This window comes from Apaloderma vittatum, unplaced genomic scaffold (assembly GCF_000703405.1).
Source record: "Apaloderma vittatum isolate BGI_N311 unplaced genomic scaffold, ASM70340v1 scaffold31163, whole genome shotgun sequence".
NCBI classification, from domain to species: Eukaryota; Metazoa; Chordata; class Aves; order Trogoniformes; family Trogonidae; genus Apaloderma; species Apaloderma vittatum.
This window is the reverse complement of record NW_009709182.1, coordinates 26182-42500: the sequence shown is the minus strand read 5'-3', so window position 1 is coordinate 42500 and position 16319 is coordinate 26182. Positions and strand designations below refer to the sequence as shown.

General features: G+C 38.4%; 1 protein-coding gene across 5 annotated transcripts in view; it reads left to right on the top strand.

Annotated features, from left to right (window-relative positions):
- Nucleotides 1–16037, top strand: part of ADD1 (adducin 1 (alpha)) — a 31140-nt gene extending 15103 nt beyond the window's left edge. For 2 of the 5 annotated variants that reach the window (XM_009866833.1, XM_009866832.1), the window contains exons 11-14: nucleotides 1823–1912; nucleotides 8852–9008; nucleotides 11024–11119; nucleotides 15332–16037. In XM_009866833.1, coding sequence (XP_009865135.1) covers nucleotides 1823–1912; nucleotides 8852–9008; nucleotides 11024–11119; nucleotides 15332–15684 — 696 coding nt within the window. In that variant the 3' untranslated portion in view covers nucleotides 15685–16037. Of the gene's footprint in view, nucleotides 1–1822; nucleotides 1913–2767; nucleotides 2861–8851; nucleotides 9009–11023; nucleotides 11120–11862; nucleotides 11898–15331 lie in introns of those variants that run through there. The other 3 variants (XM_009866836.1, XM_009866834.1, XM_009866835.1) reach the window with 2 other exon arrangements.
- Nucleotides 16038–16319: the final 282 nt, after the last annotated feature.

Here is a 16319-nt window from a genome sequence, read left to right as displayed (position 1 = left end):
AAATAATTCCTGAATGCTTTGAACTCATCTGGGAAAAAGTTGATATTTCTGTCCACTACATGAAGACTTCCATTGTCTTATGTTTTGTTACTGTCAGACCAGTTGCCAGGTACCTCTGAAATAGCCATCGCTGAGTTTATGGCAGTAATTCTCTTCCCTGAGATCAGAGTTTTACATTAGTGGTCTGTTCTGGTTTCACCAGTGGAAATTGCGGCCTAGACAAAAAAGTCTGTGGATCTCTCTCTCTCCATATTGTATTTTACCATATTACAATATGCTGTGATTGTTGCAGAAATTTTTTGGGCCTCTGGAACTGCACGTTAATCTTCTAGAAATGAGCTAGCTGTTAATTTTCTGGTCTTTGAATTTCAGATCATCTTGTCACCAGTCTACCAACAGGAAAGCAGTGAATGCATTGGGGTTTTTTTTCCACTTTATTTCTTTTAAAGTATAAAATATACATGGGTATCTTGCTAATACTTAGCTTGCTCTGCATTGTTTTACTGCTTTTGACTGCTGGCCATATGGAACATGGGGGTTAGCATTATGTCACAGAGAGTCTGCGTGCGGGGGAACTAGCAGGAATACTGATCCGTTCTGATTCATTTGTGTAAGGTTGACAGAGCTTTTGCTTTTGCCGACTTGGCAATGTAGAATAATAATCGCTTGAAACAAGAAGTCTGGTGAAACTGCCAAGCAGTTTCTTGGTGTTTGAAATACAAATATTCTTTTATTAAACATTTGAAGTAAGTGACTAAAAGGAGAGAAGTAAAACTTCAAACTTTTTCCTTGCCTGATGATGAGGAGGGTAGTAAACTGGAAACAAGTACAGATGATGCAAGATTTTCATACTTTCTGAAATACCAAGCATTAATAATACCTTGTGTTTGTATACTTGTATGCATGTATTTTTATATGAAGGAATGTCCTTTGAAATTGTAAAGTAGAGATCTTTCTGCATGTGTTCTTGTTCAAAGATGGATGAAGAAAAGAGTATTTTAGAAATAATTTTTTAGTCATTTGTTACAAATTTATTATTACTGTAGGATATCTAATTTAAATAGATAATACCTATATTTAAAGATCCAGTTTCTGTTCCCATCTTCTGTAAGGAGACAACTGAGAGATATTTAGGATGCAAGAGAAGGGATGTAAATGAGTCTGAAGTGACCGATTATACGTAGAAAAATGCTTGTACATTCTTTCGAGACTATGCTCCTGACTAGATGCAAAAAATTGGATGTTGTGCAGTGTTTTTCACTTGAGTTCTGTAGGAAGATGATATTGTGGTGCAATATCAGTGGCTAGTGACAGAAACCTTTAAATGACAGGTCAAGTACAATAGACTTCTGTAAATATGCTTATCTCCTCACTTTTCTTCGCAAGTGGGAGTCGTCTGTTACCTGATCTGTGGAGTTTTACCATGAGCCAGTACTAAAGGACAGTGCTGTGGTACTTAAAAGACTAAATTCTGAGAAATGTGAGGAAACTAGGAGCCTGAGTGCATATGTTCAAGTGATTCGTATGTTCAGAGCGTGTCATACTGACAGTCACTGGCAACTTTTGATCCTACGTTGCTAAATGTCTTGTTCCCTTAAAGCTTCCTGTGGCTGTCTATGAGAGTTGCTGAGTAGTGCCCCACACTTCCAAAAACATTCTGTGGAGTGACGTTTATAAGCCCAGCTTTATTTGATGGGTAGAGTTGTAGAAATCGATGCTAATTGCAGCCTCTTGACAGTTTCACTCACCCCTTTTTCAAATACAAAAATGTTAAGTTTTCTCTGATGTTCGTGTGACTGTATTCTGCTGCTTTCCTTTACAGATCCGAGAACAAAATTTACAAGATATCAAAACTGCGGGCCCTCAGTCACAGGTTCTTTCTGGGGTAGTTGTGGACAGGAGTCTTGTACAGGTGAGAGTATAAAATGCCTAAAGCTATTAGCTTGAATTTAATCTATGGTATCCTCTACTTTCACCTAATCTATCACTATAAAATTATTCTTTAATTGGCAGAGAGTAACTGTTTATAAGGTAAGTCTTAGAGGTAACCGTTGTCTTTGCGAGAGTGCTCAGGGTTAGAAATTTAAAAGGCTTCAGCCGTCTAGTCCAAGCATGTCTGTGGAGGATGCTTCTTGGTTTTTTTGCTGAATGTAATGCATGAACTTTGGAAGCCCTATTCGTATAGATTAGATTCTTCTTAAAAATAGTTGGGCTTTGTGACAACTTTTTGTTTGGTGGTTTATTTTTTTTATTATTCCAAATTTATGTATCTTGGAATTAATACTGGGCACAACAGGCTCAGTATGGGGCAGTGGTGTGTGTTAAATATGTTTTATCATGCTTCATAATATTTTATTTGAAGAGCAGTTTTTTGGGAAAAAAACTATCACACATCAATAAAAATAAAAGTAGTATATCTGGATATACAAAAGGCTTGATCTATGCATCATGACTCAAAGTAAAGTAAGAATTAGAGCTATACAGTTGTACTGTATACTTGAGTTACTTTAAAGCTCTCTATATGCAAGTGCTTTAACTGCCCCAAATAAGTATTTTCTGCTATACTTACAGTTTGGCAAGTCTTACCATAATCATCGCATTATTCGTGTTGGGTGTCATACTGTGTGCATGTCAGTTCATTGTCATTTCCAGTTTTATCTACCAGTTACTGTTTCTTTGCATGTTTTTAGCAAGCATCATAAAGCTTTTGGTTGATGTTTTAAAGCCTGGGCTCGGTTTGCTCTGTTTACTCAATTTACTGTTGCAGGATGCTCCCCTCTCAGACTGTACGGAATCTATTGAAGGGCTCGATCTCACAGAGCAGGCCTTTAGTCCCGCTAAATCTCTGTCTGTTAGAAAGGTACTGCCCTGTCATACTGCTCTAAATACTGTTGTTCACCCTTCATTTTACCTCTTCCTTCCCCTGCCCTTTTCCCTCTGCTAGCTGATAATCTGGCTAGAAAAGAAAAGCAAAAACCAGATGGATCTCCAAATTATGTATGTGCAACTACACAGCCAGTTACTTTACCCTGTTGAAGTATCTTGTAAGGACTTTGATGTTTTTCTTTGTCTCTAGAAGCTGTTCGGGAAGCACTTTTGATGTTAAGGTGCTGATTAGGTTTTGCGTAGAGTGGTGTGGTTTTGCACATGCTATTAATGGTGAATTGCTCTAATCTGAGATCCATTTTTTTAATCTTGGCCTGATTACATCAGTGTAATTCCAAAGATATCCACATGTTCAGAGTGTGTCATACTGACAGACATTGTCAACTTTGGACAGCGTTGCTAGATGTCTTGTTTCCTTAAAGCTTCCTGTGGTTATCTATGAGAGTTGCTGCGTAGTGCCACACGCTTCTAGAAGTGATTGGCTTTCAAATCTGTAATCATGCTTGTGCTTATGGAATGTACTTTAAATACAGAATAAATTTGAGATGTGTGTGTGGTTGGAGTAGGCAGCCCTTTGAGGCCGAGTAAACAGGAGCAGTTTGCACATTGGAAACAATCTGTTCTTGGCTGTCTTCTCTCCCAGGCTTTGAAGGAGTTTTAGAGGAGATCTAATATGGAAGCACAGTGTGTAAACAAGCAGTAGTGTCTCTTCTGCTCCAGTATTTTATCTAAAAGATGAATAAATCTTGGTTTAGGTCATGCCTAACATCTCATTATCAGAACAGCTTTCCCATCAACAGCCAGAATACTTAGAATTACATCACTGTTGCAGATCTCATGACTTTATAACACTTTCTAGTGTAATAGGCCAATTTGTATTATAGATCGTTGTATCACATTGAGAGTTTGATAATAATGTTTTTCAGATTATAGTTTATCCATATTCTGAAAGGAGAAATAATCATAGAATGGCCTAAGCTGGAAGGGACCTTAGAAATCATTTTAATCCAGCCTCCCTGTCGCCAGGGACGCCACCTCTCGACTAGATCAGGCAACACATGGGGACCGAATGGGAAATGAAATGCTATTTTTAGATTTAAGATGAAAAATTAAACAAATCCACGTTCTTCGAGGCAGTACAAGCCTTTTGTTCTCTGCTTAATAATACCTTCAAAGTGAAAACTTATTTTTATGAGTCACCCGTTGTTTTTCATAACACAGGCAGTTTCTCTAATCAGTAACGTACAAGATATATTTCAAGTATTATTTTTGAATAATGACATCTGTTTTCTGTAAAACCAGTCAAGTATTTTACATGCATTTTTGTAGATGACAAGGAGCCAGCAAAAGGTCTGTTGGTTATATAATTTTGCCTAGTAGTATTACATGAAGATTTAGATGATGTCCAAATGATGTGTTTCCTTTCTGTGGTGTCATGAAAGTGCTTTCCTCCTGATATACTGTGTAAAACTAGATCACAGTGTTAATTACCGTAGGAGTGGCCTATTTCATAATCTTTATTATCGTGGTAAGGGTTTTGACCTAGATGCCTAATAATTTCCTATTGGGAAAAAAAAAAATCTGCCACAAAAAAACCCCCCACATAACCAAAGCAAACCTGCAGAAAACCCAATGAACCAAACAACAACAAAACACCGGAGAGAGTTTCTAGTAAGACTGTCAGTTGTGTATTGTGGAACAAAGGAATTACAAGCAATGCTACAATGCCCACGTAAACCTCATGCGAAACCTTAAATGAAACTGAGGACCTGTGTACATCAAGGACCTAAGGACTTTGAGGTACCAGATACCTCTCAGTTGATAAATTCTTTGACACTTGATTATGGTTAAAGTAAAGAGTCTCTTCTAATCGCAGTAATGCCTAAAATGTATTATGTTTTCAGTTAACATTGAGATTTATGTGTCTCAGATACTGATGCATACTATTTTGGATGGAAAAAAAAAAAGTCCTGTTTGTGTACAGTATGCCTGTAATGCTTTGAGTCTTTCATGCCCATGGCTGCGGTAGGAAATATTCCATTTTGCCTTGTCACTTGCTTTGCCCGTGTTTGGAGAAGTCCTGACCGTGTTGCAACACAAGCTCCTTGTGCATTGTGTAATTTCATTTGTGTTTTAGGCTTGGTTATTTCCTGCTGCAGTCTTGGCTGAACGAGAGGGAGTGCTGGTTATTCTTACTGGTGGCTGCTCTGCACTCTGATTTTTTTATTATTATTATTTTTAAAGAATAAATTCACATGAATTTTCAAGAATTTTAAGTGAAATAGGAATTTCCCATTTCGTGTGTCTTTCTTTAGAATGGAAATTCTGTGGCTTTGCTCTTCCTGAAGAGCCCCTCTGTTCAATCCCAGAGATGGCAATGTGTTTTCATGGTGATTCCTACATGACCAGTACCTTAAGTAGCTTGATTTTTTGGGTAAAGGCACTGCATTAATGCCAGATTGTGTTAAGAGCGATCATTAACTTTAGATAATTATTATGAACCTACTGTCTGATGGAGGAAAAAACTGGTTTGTATCAAGTGCCAGTTTTGCTCGCATCTATTCGTGAGAACAAGGTGAAGTGCTTGCCTGTTAAATGATGGTCACCTCGTAGTATGGCTTCTTTTTGTTTGTTCGGTTTGGTTTTTTTCACTGGAAACAAGAAGTTGCAAAATGACACGATAATCTAAAATTTCCATGTAGGGTATGTGAGGTCCAAGTTTAGTATGAAGGTATATTGCATGTCCTTAGCTATAAATGACTTTCCCTTTGTTGGATCTTAGTGGGAGAACATGCCCCTACAAAATTCTTGGAAGTGAAAATAAATGAAATTTATCCGTTGTTTCTTACAGTGGAGAAAATGCTGTTGATATTCAGGTGCTTACACATGCAATTGGACTTCAGCTAGTCATCAAACTAGTACTAGAATTATCAAAATACTACTCCCCTCAACATAATCCACATGAAATCACTAGAACTTTAGTTTTTTGTGCATCATCCTGTGTTGAAACAGAGTGCCCGTCTTTTATATGGGAATTTATTCCCTCTCTGCAGGTTCTCTAATACTGGAAGCAATTCCAGACCAATTTTCTTGTTCAATTTTTCTCAATGTTCATAGGAATCTCTGAGGAGCATGGACAGGTTGATAGCTCTGCAAAGTCTTGTCTATTTTAGTGTCACATATAACAGTCTGAAGTATGTCCTGTACTGTCTTTTTAGTCCTTTATACTCATTTTCCTTCTGTCATGTGTTACTCTCTTCATTTTATGTTGTATATTTTTAATTGAATTCTTGGAAGGCTGCTCTGTGGCCTGTTCTGTGAAGTCATACAGCTCTGCTTCTTTGCTATGTACGTGTTTTAGAGTAGTCACGTTGCAGAGCTTAGTAATATACTACTGCAATTTATTTTCCCCATAGAATCAGTCCCTCTACCTTTACAATTTTTATTAGTTGCCTTTGAACTGCTTCTGTATTAACTCACACTGAGCAAAACTAGATGTGTTAATCTGGGAGCAGCTTTTAGCAGATGTAGTTTGGCTTTCTGATCTCTCATGTAATTTTTCTGGTTTTCCAGTCCAAAAAACACAAATGCTTTTTCTTTGTAATGCATAATCAGCTTCATATTGTTACCTCTGATCTTTTTCAGTATTATTTCCCTTGGCTTGAAGATACTCAGCTGGTACAAATCCTGTTTTCATTGACTGTGGGTGTGGTTTTTGTTTGTGTTGTTGGTTGTGAGGTGTTTTTTTTAATTTACTAAATGTGGTAGGCTTGATGTGCTGCTTTTGTTCCTGTGAGTTAATGAAGATACTCTTTTACGGAGCAGAACCCATAGTGCCAGTGCACTCGTCGTCTTGCTGTGAATTTCGTGTCTTGCTGTTTGTCACTGTTAAATCAATAGGCATCCAGAAAAACTTTGTTTCATGTGAAAGTTGTTCTACCACGCCTTTTTGGATTTAACTTGCAGCCAAGATTGAAAGAATCTTAAACGTTGCAGGGTTACCAGTGTGCACTGTTTCTTGTTCCTCTGTTGACTTCTGTAGTCCTAGAAAGCCCTAGAAACGTTGCCCGAGATCAGTGCTTTTCAAAGCCCCCACTACTTACTGCTGAGTTTCAGTTAAAGCCACATGTTTAGTTTGAAGGGTGAGCAGAATTAGAGAGGGAAATATAAAATTTCCATGGCCACCAGTTTTCTGCCATCATTAACAGATGAGACCTGTAGTTTTGGGGACGTTGTACATTTTCTACAAAATAATGAAAATTTGCAAAGGTTGACGGGTTTGTGATTTCTTTTTAATGTATTATCCTGTAAGAAAAGCCATGGCTAACAAATCAGAGATTTTTCTGGTGTTAGGGCAGCCGATGCTTAATGGAAATACTAGAGAAAAGGCTTTTGGCGTTCTACTGAGACAAAAGTTCCTCTTATTTTGTGGAGAAAGGGAGGAGATCTAGAATGTTCTAGAGATGTTTCTATCTGGTGGTTCCTTTCAAGATCATACAGTGGAGACTTGTTACGCTCTTGTGTTCTTCAGTACTTCTGGCTGGTGTTTGCTTCCTGAAGAGCAGCATTGATTCTAACACCCAGCTCTTCTTACCTCCCTGGGTTGCTCTAGACCATGTTTCTGTAGATCCCGCATGAGGCTTTCAGAAATACCCAACTGCTCTTGTTCTCATTCCATCTGGACATTCTCGTTTGTCACCTTTTTGGTGCTGACAGCTTGACCAAAGCGATTCTTAGCTTCAAACACAGTAACTTGAATTTCATCTTCAGTTTTAGAGTGAAGATCTCATGCTTGTCCATCAAGCGTGGACATGGCATGGAATATTGTCTCTTTGTTCGGGTGCTGCTTTTGAACTGTGCTTTCTAATACTTTCTTTTAAATATTGATACAAATAATATTTGAATATGAAGATGACTTGGGCCAATCAAGACTTACTTGGTAATGGAATTCAATTGCCTCTTTTCAACAATGAAGACAATTTGGTATCCCAGTGATACGAGGCACAGATCACACATCAATAAGTGCCAAACTAGTGTCGGTAGAGTTCTGTATATCCAATTAAAAAACCCAAATGCTTAAACAAGTCACTTGAAAGATACAGCAGCTATCCAGGCAAGCATCTTCCATACCCAAGACAATGAAAAGCTAATGGATTTTGTTGTTACTATATGATCAGAGAAGCAAAACTAAAAAACTTAGCGTTAGAGAACCCATGATGCAGCTACTTTTGTCCATTGGATCTTACTATACTTAAAATTACTAATGTTTTGGTTCTGTTTCTATGACTTTTTATCTGGAGTTTATGATAAATGGTGTAGATGTAAATATGCTAACTTGTATAAGATTACATTTAAAATTAATTACTTAAAAATTACTTGTAATGAACTGCTAATGTGGTGCATACAGAACACATAGAAGATGGCTTTTTACTATAACATCTGTTAGATGTTACAGAGTAGCTACTAGAAATGGCTTTTCACTTATTAAAACAAAGCAAAACCAAAACAAAACCCCCAACAAAGCACAAACTAAAATACCCATGAGCTGAGTCCTGTGAACTTCTACAGGTATTCAGTGCCCAGGCTGCCATGCGGTTGGGCTTGGTATCCTGTTTCTTTTGAGGGGAGAAAAAGAAACTTGATACTTTAGTGGTTTCAGCTATAATTCAGCTGGAATGTTTGGCTCCTGTTTGATTTACTGCTTAATGGTGGATATTCCCTGGTGGAAACACTGATGTGTCTGTATAATTAATGAAACCTGTTTTCTCCTTTATATTAACCTGCTGTAGAGTAAACTTTTTAAAAATAAATCTGTAATAGATTATTATTATTTTTTTTACCTAAAAGGAAATAAATGTATTTTTCAGATAATATTTTGGTTTTGGTTACTTTTTAGCCTCTGTACTTCTTGGGGTTCTGCAAGTTACTGCTCGATTGCAGATATATCTTAATTTTCTTTTGTCAGGGAGAGCTGGTGACTGCGTCAAAGGCAATAATTGAGAAAGAATATCAACCAAAAGTCATAGTGAGCACAACAGGACCAAATCCCTTCAATAAACTCACTGACCGAGAACTGGAAGAATATCGTAAAGAAGTAGAAAGAAAGCAGAAGGGACCAGAAGGTTGGTTTCTCTGTGTGTGTTTTGTTGTGTTTATTACTAATTGGAAGGTGGGTTGCTTGCAAAGCCTGTGGATAAATTACTCAGTTCTTGTGTGTTTCATTTTTTTTCAGCATGAAGTAGAAATTTAAAAAGCATATTGGAGATAGAGCATGCAATCTAAGTGTTAATGGCAAATTCTATAATAACGCATAGGTCTTATTTTTAAAATTATCCTAGTAGGCACACTGGGCTATTTAGTACAGCTAGTTACTGCTCCTAACAGGAAGCTGTGAAAGCTTGGAACTTCAGTCCTAAAAATTTTTAGGTACTGCAAAGTGTTGCAGATTGTTCTGTTTTGTTTCCCTTAGCGCTAGAGATCGTCTGGGATGAGAGAGTGGTGTTGCTTTTTAGCAGCAAAACTGCAGTTTTCTAACTCGGAAAGTGAGTTTGAGAAATCTGTTGAATGGGGAAGATAGGGAACAACATTGGATTGCTGCTTGGAAGTGGCACATCTTTGGGACTTTGCCCAAAATAGACTTCCTAAATGATTATAGAATTATGGGAGAATTGTGCTGTGGAAGGAGATCGCTGCTGCCTCTGAAGTGGTTATCCTGCTTTACTTCTCTGTAGTTCTAAGGGTTGATACTTGGGACGCTCACCTGCTGTCGGCTTTTGAACTTGAGTGGTGCAGGAAGCAGAAGTGCCACTTGCTCTGCAGCGTGTGCTCCCTGCTTCTGCGTTTTGCTAAGACCATGTAGGAGCTGCTGTAGATTGTACGTGTTTGGTTAATTGAGTACTGGACTGTGTGGGGTGGGACACTGGTGTTATGCCTGTATGACCGCATACCTTTATTCTCCCAGTAACGTTGCTACATCCTTCTTAGATAAGATACCAAAATACGGAGAGACTGTGTTACTGAGACAGACACCAGCTGGGGAACAGAGTACATTGCTTAGAAATCAGACCATCAGTGAGCAAAATACATCAGATAAAAAAACTCTGGATTTAAAAGGCAGATCCAAAACCTTTGAAGGAACATATACGAAGACTTTACAGGATCATGACGCATCATCACTGTCTAAATCTTTAGATAACATTCAGTTTGCAGCATGGGTTCCTTGTCAGACCATGCAGCAAGTCACCACACATCTTAACCGAGAAGAGCCAGATGGGCAGAAGTCCTCCCATAAGGAATTTCATACTGCAGTGATCAAAGCGTTAAGGTCCGATCCTGACCTTTTGGCTGAGGTCTCAGGTATTGCTGATATGGTAACAGTTGCGCTTGCAATCTGAGGGACAACCTCTTTGTCTACAGCATTTTGAGATTCTGTCTGTTGACTCTTATCTGTGGGACTGATTTCCCTTTTAATTGTGCAGGAGAACTGGACAGATCTATGTGTTAATATTGTTCCTGATTACGACATACTCTACTAATGTTTTCCCGTGGATCTAGGGCTGTTTAAACCTGGAAGCAAGGGGAGACCCTCCATACTAATAACAAATAGACAAACCACTGTGAAATCTGTTTTGAATCATTTAATTATTGCATGTTTCTCTGATTATTTGTGCAGTCTTTTCTTTGGGGGTGTGATTCTGTTTACTCAGAGTTCCAGCAGTACAAAGCAAGCAAAAGAGTGTTACCTTGTGTCGGTCTGATAACTTCACTGTCCTCATACTTGTATCTTCCTTATGGCTTTTCCTCACAAGGTTTATTGGTTTGGTTTTTGGTTTTTTTTGAACAGCATGATAAACCAATTCATAAACAGATACATTATTCATGCCCTCTTACAGAAAAACAAACACCAAAAAAAAATCCCCAAACACAAAAAGAACCAAACAAAAAAAAAACTAAAACAAAACACGACAGAGCAGAACTGTGAACAACTTTGTTACTACCAAGCTATCACTTAATTTTCTTTTGCTTGTTTTGATATTATTTAATATCCTGGTGGAACTTTGAGAAAAATGTATTCATATCTTGTGTGCATGGAGCAAAAAGATTCTTTTGTTTAATTTCTCTTTGTCTGTGTCCGCAGAACCTTCGGAAGACGGCCGGCAGCAAAAAGAGAGAAGTCCCGCTGATCACACTTCGGCTCGCACTCCTCCCAGTACGCCGATTAAAATAGAGGAAGGTATGTTCTTCTGATATGGGGGCCAGGGGAAACCAGTAACTGCATCATTAGTGACTGACGCATGAAAATATATGAAGTAGTATCTAATAAAGGTAAACTGTTTCTTGTATTTCTTACACTACCTAAACTATACTACTCTGAACTGTGAGTGTAATAGCAGTTATGTTTACAATAATAAGGAAGTGTGCATTAATGTAAAGACAAATTTTCATCTTGTCAGAATTGCCTTGTCATCTCTTAGTGTTTCTCAACTGATTTACCCTTTGTACATTTTCTGCAAGAAAAATTGCTTCTATGAAATGATGTCTGATGGTGAACCAGACACAAATTTAAATGCTTTGGTAAATCTTGTTCACTGATTGCACATTTCTGAAACATTATTGTACTTGGATTACACCTCAGTAAATATTCTTTTCCAAATTGATTCGAATCTAAATACTATTATTTGCTCACCGTGTATAGTGATATTAACTAAAACAAGAACAGGGCTGGTAAAGTCTACAGTTTCCTCAAAAAAATGATAAAATAAGTCTTGAACAGGTGTAATCTAATTTTTGTGTTGTTTCCTTTACCCTGTACATCGGATATATCACTTGTCTGTTAGTCTGCCATTCACTACTTCATCTCATTCTGTTTTCCATAAGAATGGTTGCAACCATTCTTCTAACTTAACACAATGGCTGTGATGAATGCATAGATTCTCTACTTGTGCTTTTTTCTTCTTGTGGCTGCGTTACAAACAGGAGATGGATATGCTAAAGAGTACCTGTTACCATAGTAAGTATCATTCCATACTCTGACCTGCTTATGTGCTTTGCTTCACTCTTGCATCTTTGTTTACTAAGCTGTTCTTTTTTCGATTTTGCTTTTTTTTTCCTAAGCAGGCTTTTTCAGTTGAGACGCTGATTTCTTTAGTTCTTGATTTCATGAAATTCTAGATAGTTACAAATGTTGCGTTAAAATGCACTCCCCCTTCAAAAGAAACTGTGGACGTGACATTAAGTGTTTCCATATCTGTGTGTCTGGTTCCTCAGTTTAAAAAGGAATAGTCTGAAGTCGTCTTTCAGATAGAGCTGAAAGAGCTCTGGGAGTTTCTGCCCCAACAGTTTGCTGCTGCTGCCTATGCAGCTTGGAGCAGGTAGTGACATGGAAGTTCCTCACCTCTTCCAGTGCAAAAGTGTCACCACTGACAGTGATTGCAGCTTCCCAGCAGACTTCTGCAAGGAACGGGTGTGGAACTACTCCTGTGTTATCTATGGCAGCTGCGGGGAATTTCAAATTCCAGCCAGGGACTAACAGCAAGTACTTGGTGGCAGCAACTTCTGCAGCTCTTTCGGCTGGATCTGCAGGACTGCGTCAGATTATACTTTAAAGTCCTACGGATGTTTGGCCCCCTCCGTTTATATGTCCTGTTACATCCCAAAGTCTGTGTTTGTCATAGATACGAAAGTCAAATGACATCGTAGACACCTGTGAAGTTACTAATAAAGTTCTAAAACTTGAAAATTTACTTTGGTTGGCAGAAGTTGAATGTTGAAGGACAATGTTCTCTGTATACAAACATTTCTCAACTTCTTTTCCTCATACTATTTCTGTTTAAGTGTAGCCAAAGTCAGAAAAGTGATTTGTGTTAACTCCGTTTAGCCTAGTTTGTATGTTTGTCCACATATTTGTGTTAGGGAAAAAGAAAAACAACAAGCCTTTATTTTCATGAATAATGTGAACTGTAAAGACAAACCACTATTAAGGTTACTTTTCAAACTCTTACACCATGGTGTAAATATAAAGGGAGAGCATAGATGTAGACACGATTGTTTAAAAAAACTTAAGAAATTTTGAGGTATTGCTGAGTTCTTAAATTGTAAATAGGTTTTGCATATATTTTTCCTAGTTACTATTCCTTGTTATGTTACTGAAATCCATCTTGCAGAATCACAAGATGTATACATCTTGTATGGGGAATTTGTAAATCTCCCTAATTCAGGTAAAATAGTGCCTTTAGCAAACTAGATAAACATATGTTGGTTTGATTTCAGCATGATGTTAATCCATAAATCGGTAAAGATGATGGTAATTTGACAAACGAGGCAGGACAGCAGTCCTGGATCAACAAGTTATAAAAGTGTTCATATTTATCCAATGCTCGGGCCAAGCAGCAAATGCTGTTTGAATGCCTGTAGCTTCCTACTCTTCAGTTTTAAGAATTTCTAATCCCTTTTTTAGAACTTTTTAAAAAACTTTCTTTTAAACTCCTCCATTCGGTCCCCATGTGTTGCCTGATCTAGTTGAGAGGCATCCCTGCCTATGACAAGGAGGGAGGTTGGATTAAACCATCTCTGAGGTCCCTTCCAGCCTAGGCCATTCTATGATTCCATGATCGATGAAAAAACATAAAACTGACTGACCACGTAATATGGTGCCAGGTAACAAACAGAACGGGCTGTTTCAGCTGGAAGAGACCCGCCAACTGTCCAGTCCAGCTGCCTGACCACTGGGGGGGTGACCAAAAGTTAGAGCGTGTCATTAAGGGCATTGTCCAAATGCTTCTTAAACACAGATGAGCTTGGGGCATCGAGCACGCCTCTGGGAAGCCTGTGTGAGCACCCTCTCGGTAAAGAAAAACTTCCCAATGTCCAGTCTAAACCCTCCCTGGCACAGCTTTGAACCGTTCCCATGTGTCCTGTCACTGAATACTGCCAGGGAGAAGAGCTCAGCAATGCTTTCCGTTAATTCCTGAAAAGTCAAATGAAATCCAAAAGAAGTGTTAGTGGTAGTGAGGAATTGTAGGTGGTGCTTCTTACAGCTGTGTCAGATATATACAGGTCAGACTAGAGCTTCAGGAGGCACCTTGTAATAATGTACATAATTAAATGCTTTCTCTTACCTACTCTGTTTTCAATCCTGCCTGCATTATAACTTTCAAACTGCTAACTTGTGCATTCTGAGTGTTTGGCACTGAATACTAGTGTGTTTTATTTAACTGCTTGGGAGTTCACGGAGTTGTAGACAAAACATATTGGTTTTCTAGCAGGTATTCACAGAACAGAGCCCTCTAAAATATATTAGATTATTCATCTTGTCTGGCAGAAATACAAAGAACACTCATTGTCATTTCCATAGGAGGAGAAACAGGAAAGTATCAAGTGTCTTCTGTAAACCCTGGTGAAAGCGTTCAGTCTTCTCAAAGTAAAATGAACAAGATTTTAAAAGGGGAAACAATAGTTGTGTTTCTTTTGTGCTTGACAAGTATGGCCTGGATTTCGTTCTACATTCCTCCTTTATGTAACATCAATGAGGATATGCTTGACCCAGCTAGTGAGAGGCTTCTCGGCTACGGGTGCGGTGATGAACATCGCAGGGAGCTTTAAAAAGTCCTCCTTGTTAAATAAGTGTGCCCAAAGAGGAGCTTTCAACAGGACATCTCTACAGCAGCACAGTGAGGAACTAGGAAAGTGTTAGAATTGCAGGAGTAGTGGTAAAGTTCACCTTTGGACATAAAGTTATCACTAGAGTTTTGATGTTCCTTTATTTGGGGGTGGGTTTTACTGTTAGACATCACATACACTTTTAAAAAAAAAGCTGTATCGCATTAACCTGCTGAGCTCATTTAATTTGATCAGTTACATGGATTTTACTTATAGGAATTCATAATATATACTCATATCTTGCAAGAGAAAAGAAGCCTTTGTGATAGGAAATCATACTCTGAAGCAAATTCTGTTAGATATCATGGAACAATATTATAAAAATCCAAGCACTGTAATTAAAAATTGGCAAGCCAACGTTTTAGAAAATGAATTCATTAAATATTGTTGAAATGAATGGATTTTCATGTATCAGATCACTGCAAACCAGCAATTAGTTTTATCCCACCAAAAAAAAATGAAGATAAGGAATTTCATGACACTCTCTTAATTCCTACTTACTGTACTAAAATTTCGTGTTGCTTGCAAATGTTATAAATAAAAGATGAGAGAAGTCTGAGCAGCTACATCCTTGCTGGTTTCCACCCATGTGATGGAGCTTCTTGAGTATCTTATTTCTGTCTCTGTGCCCAAAGGTAGAAGTGAACAGACCTATGACAAAGGCTTTCTGCAAAGGAAATATATTTGGGGTTTTTTATAGAGAGTGCTCATCGTCAGCTTGCTTCGCGTTCCCTGTTCCGGGGACACTTACGTAACCTGACTGTGCCCTTGTCTGTCCGTCCACTAGAGACACAGCAGGAGCAGACTTACAAAGATGACAGTGACGCTGCAACTTTCAAGCAAACCCTCCCAGATCTCACCCCTGATGAGCCTTCAGAAGCACTCGGCTTCCCTCCCTTAGGGAAGGAGGAAGGGAGATGTGAGGAAGATGTGCCCAAAAGCCAAATGGAATCACCTGCAGTGGAAAATAAGGAGCCCCAGTCTCAGCCCGCTGAGGAGCCAGTAACACCAACGGCTGAGGAGGGGACAACAGCTGATGCAGGTAGTGATGAATCTCCAGGGAAGTCCCCATCAAAAAAGAAAAAGAAGTTTCGCACTCCTTCCTTCCTGAAGAAGAGCAAAAAGAAGAGTGACTCCTAAAGGCCAAACACACTGCAGAAACACTGTCATATTTTAAAATCCATTAACCACTAGAATGTACCAGATCGTACTGAGTGTTTTGTCTTATTATGTAAATGAATGCAACAAGTAATCCAACTAGCCCCTCAAGTTACGGCTTGATTGTTTAAAGTTAGAACCAGAAACTAATGTCCAAAAAGGTGCTAATCCTGTGTGTTCAGCAGCTACCACTGATCTGATCCCTAATTCGTAATCAAGTGTAAATGACTTCCACGTGGAAGGCATTGCGTTGCTATTTTTAATTTAAAGCCCACACTGTTCTACGAAGTAGAAAAAAAAATCACTATTAAAAATAAAACACCCGTCGCTTACCACAAGAAGTGTTCTTTTCCAGTATTCTGTTCCCAGTCGCAAGGTAAATTTATTCTTAAATATTGACTTGCAGAGAGGATGCTTTTGCAGTGGTGTTCTCAAGGGGGATCTTGAGCTGACATGGAAACTTCTGCAAGCTTGTGATGACCAGTCATGTCGTGGTGAAGCTCTGGGGCTATCCATTCCTTCCTCTCTTTCTCCCCTCTGGCTATTGTAACAAAATCAAGATTTTTTCACTTCATTTTATTTTATAACTGGCACATGAAATCATCTTTGATGTCTAG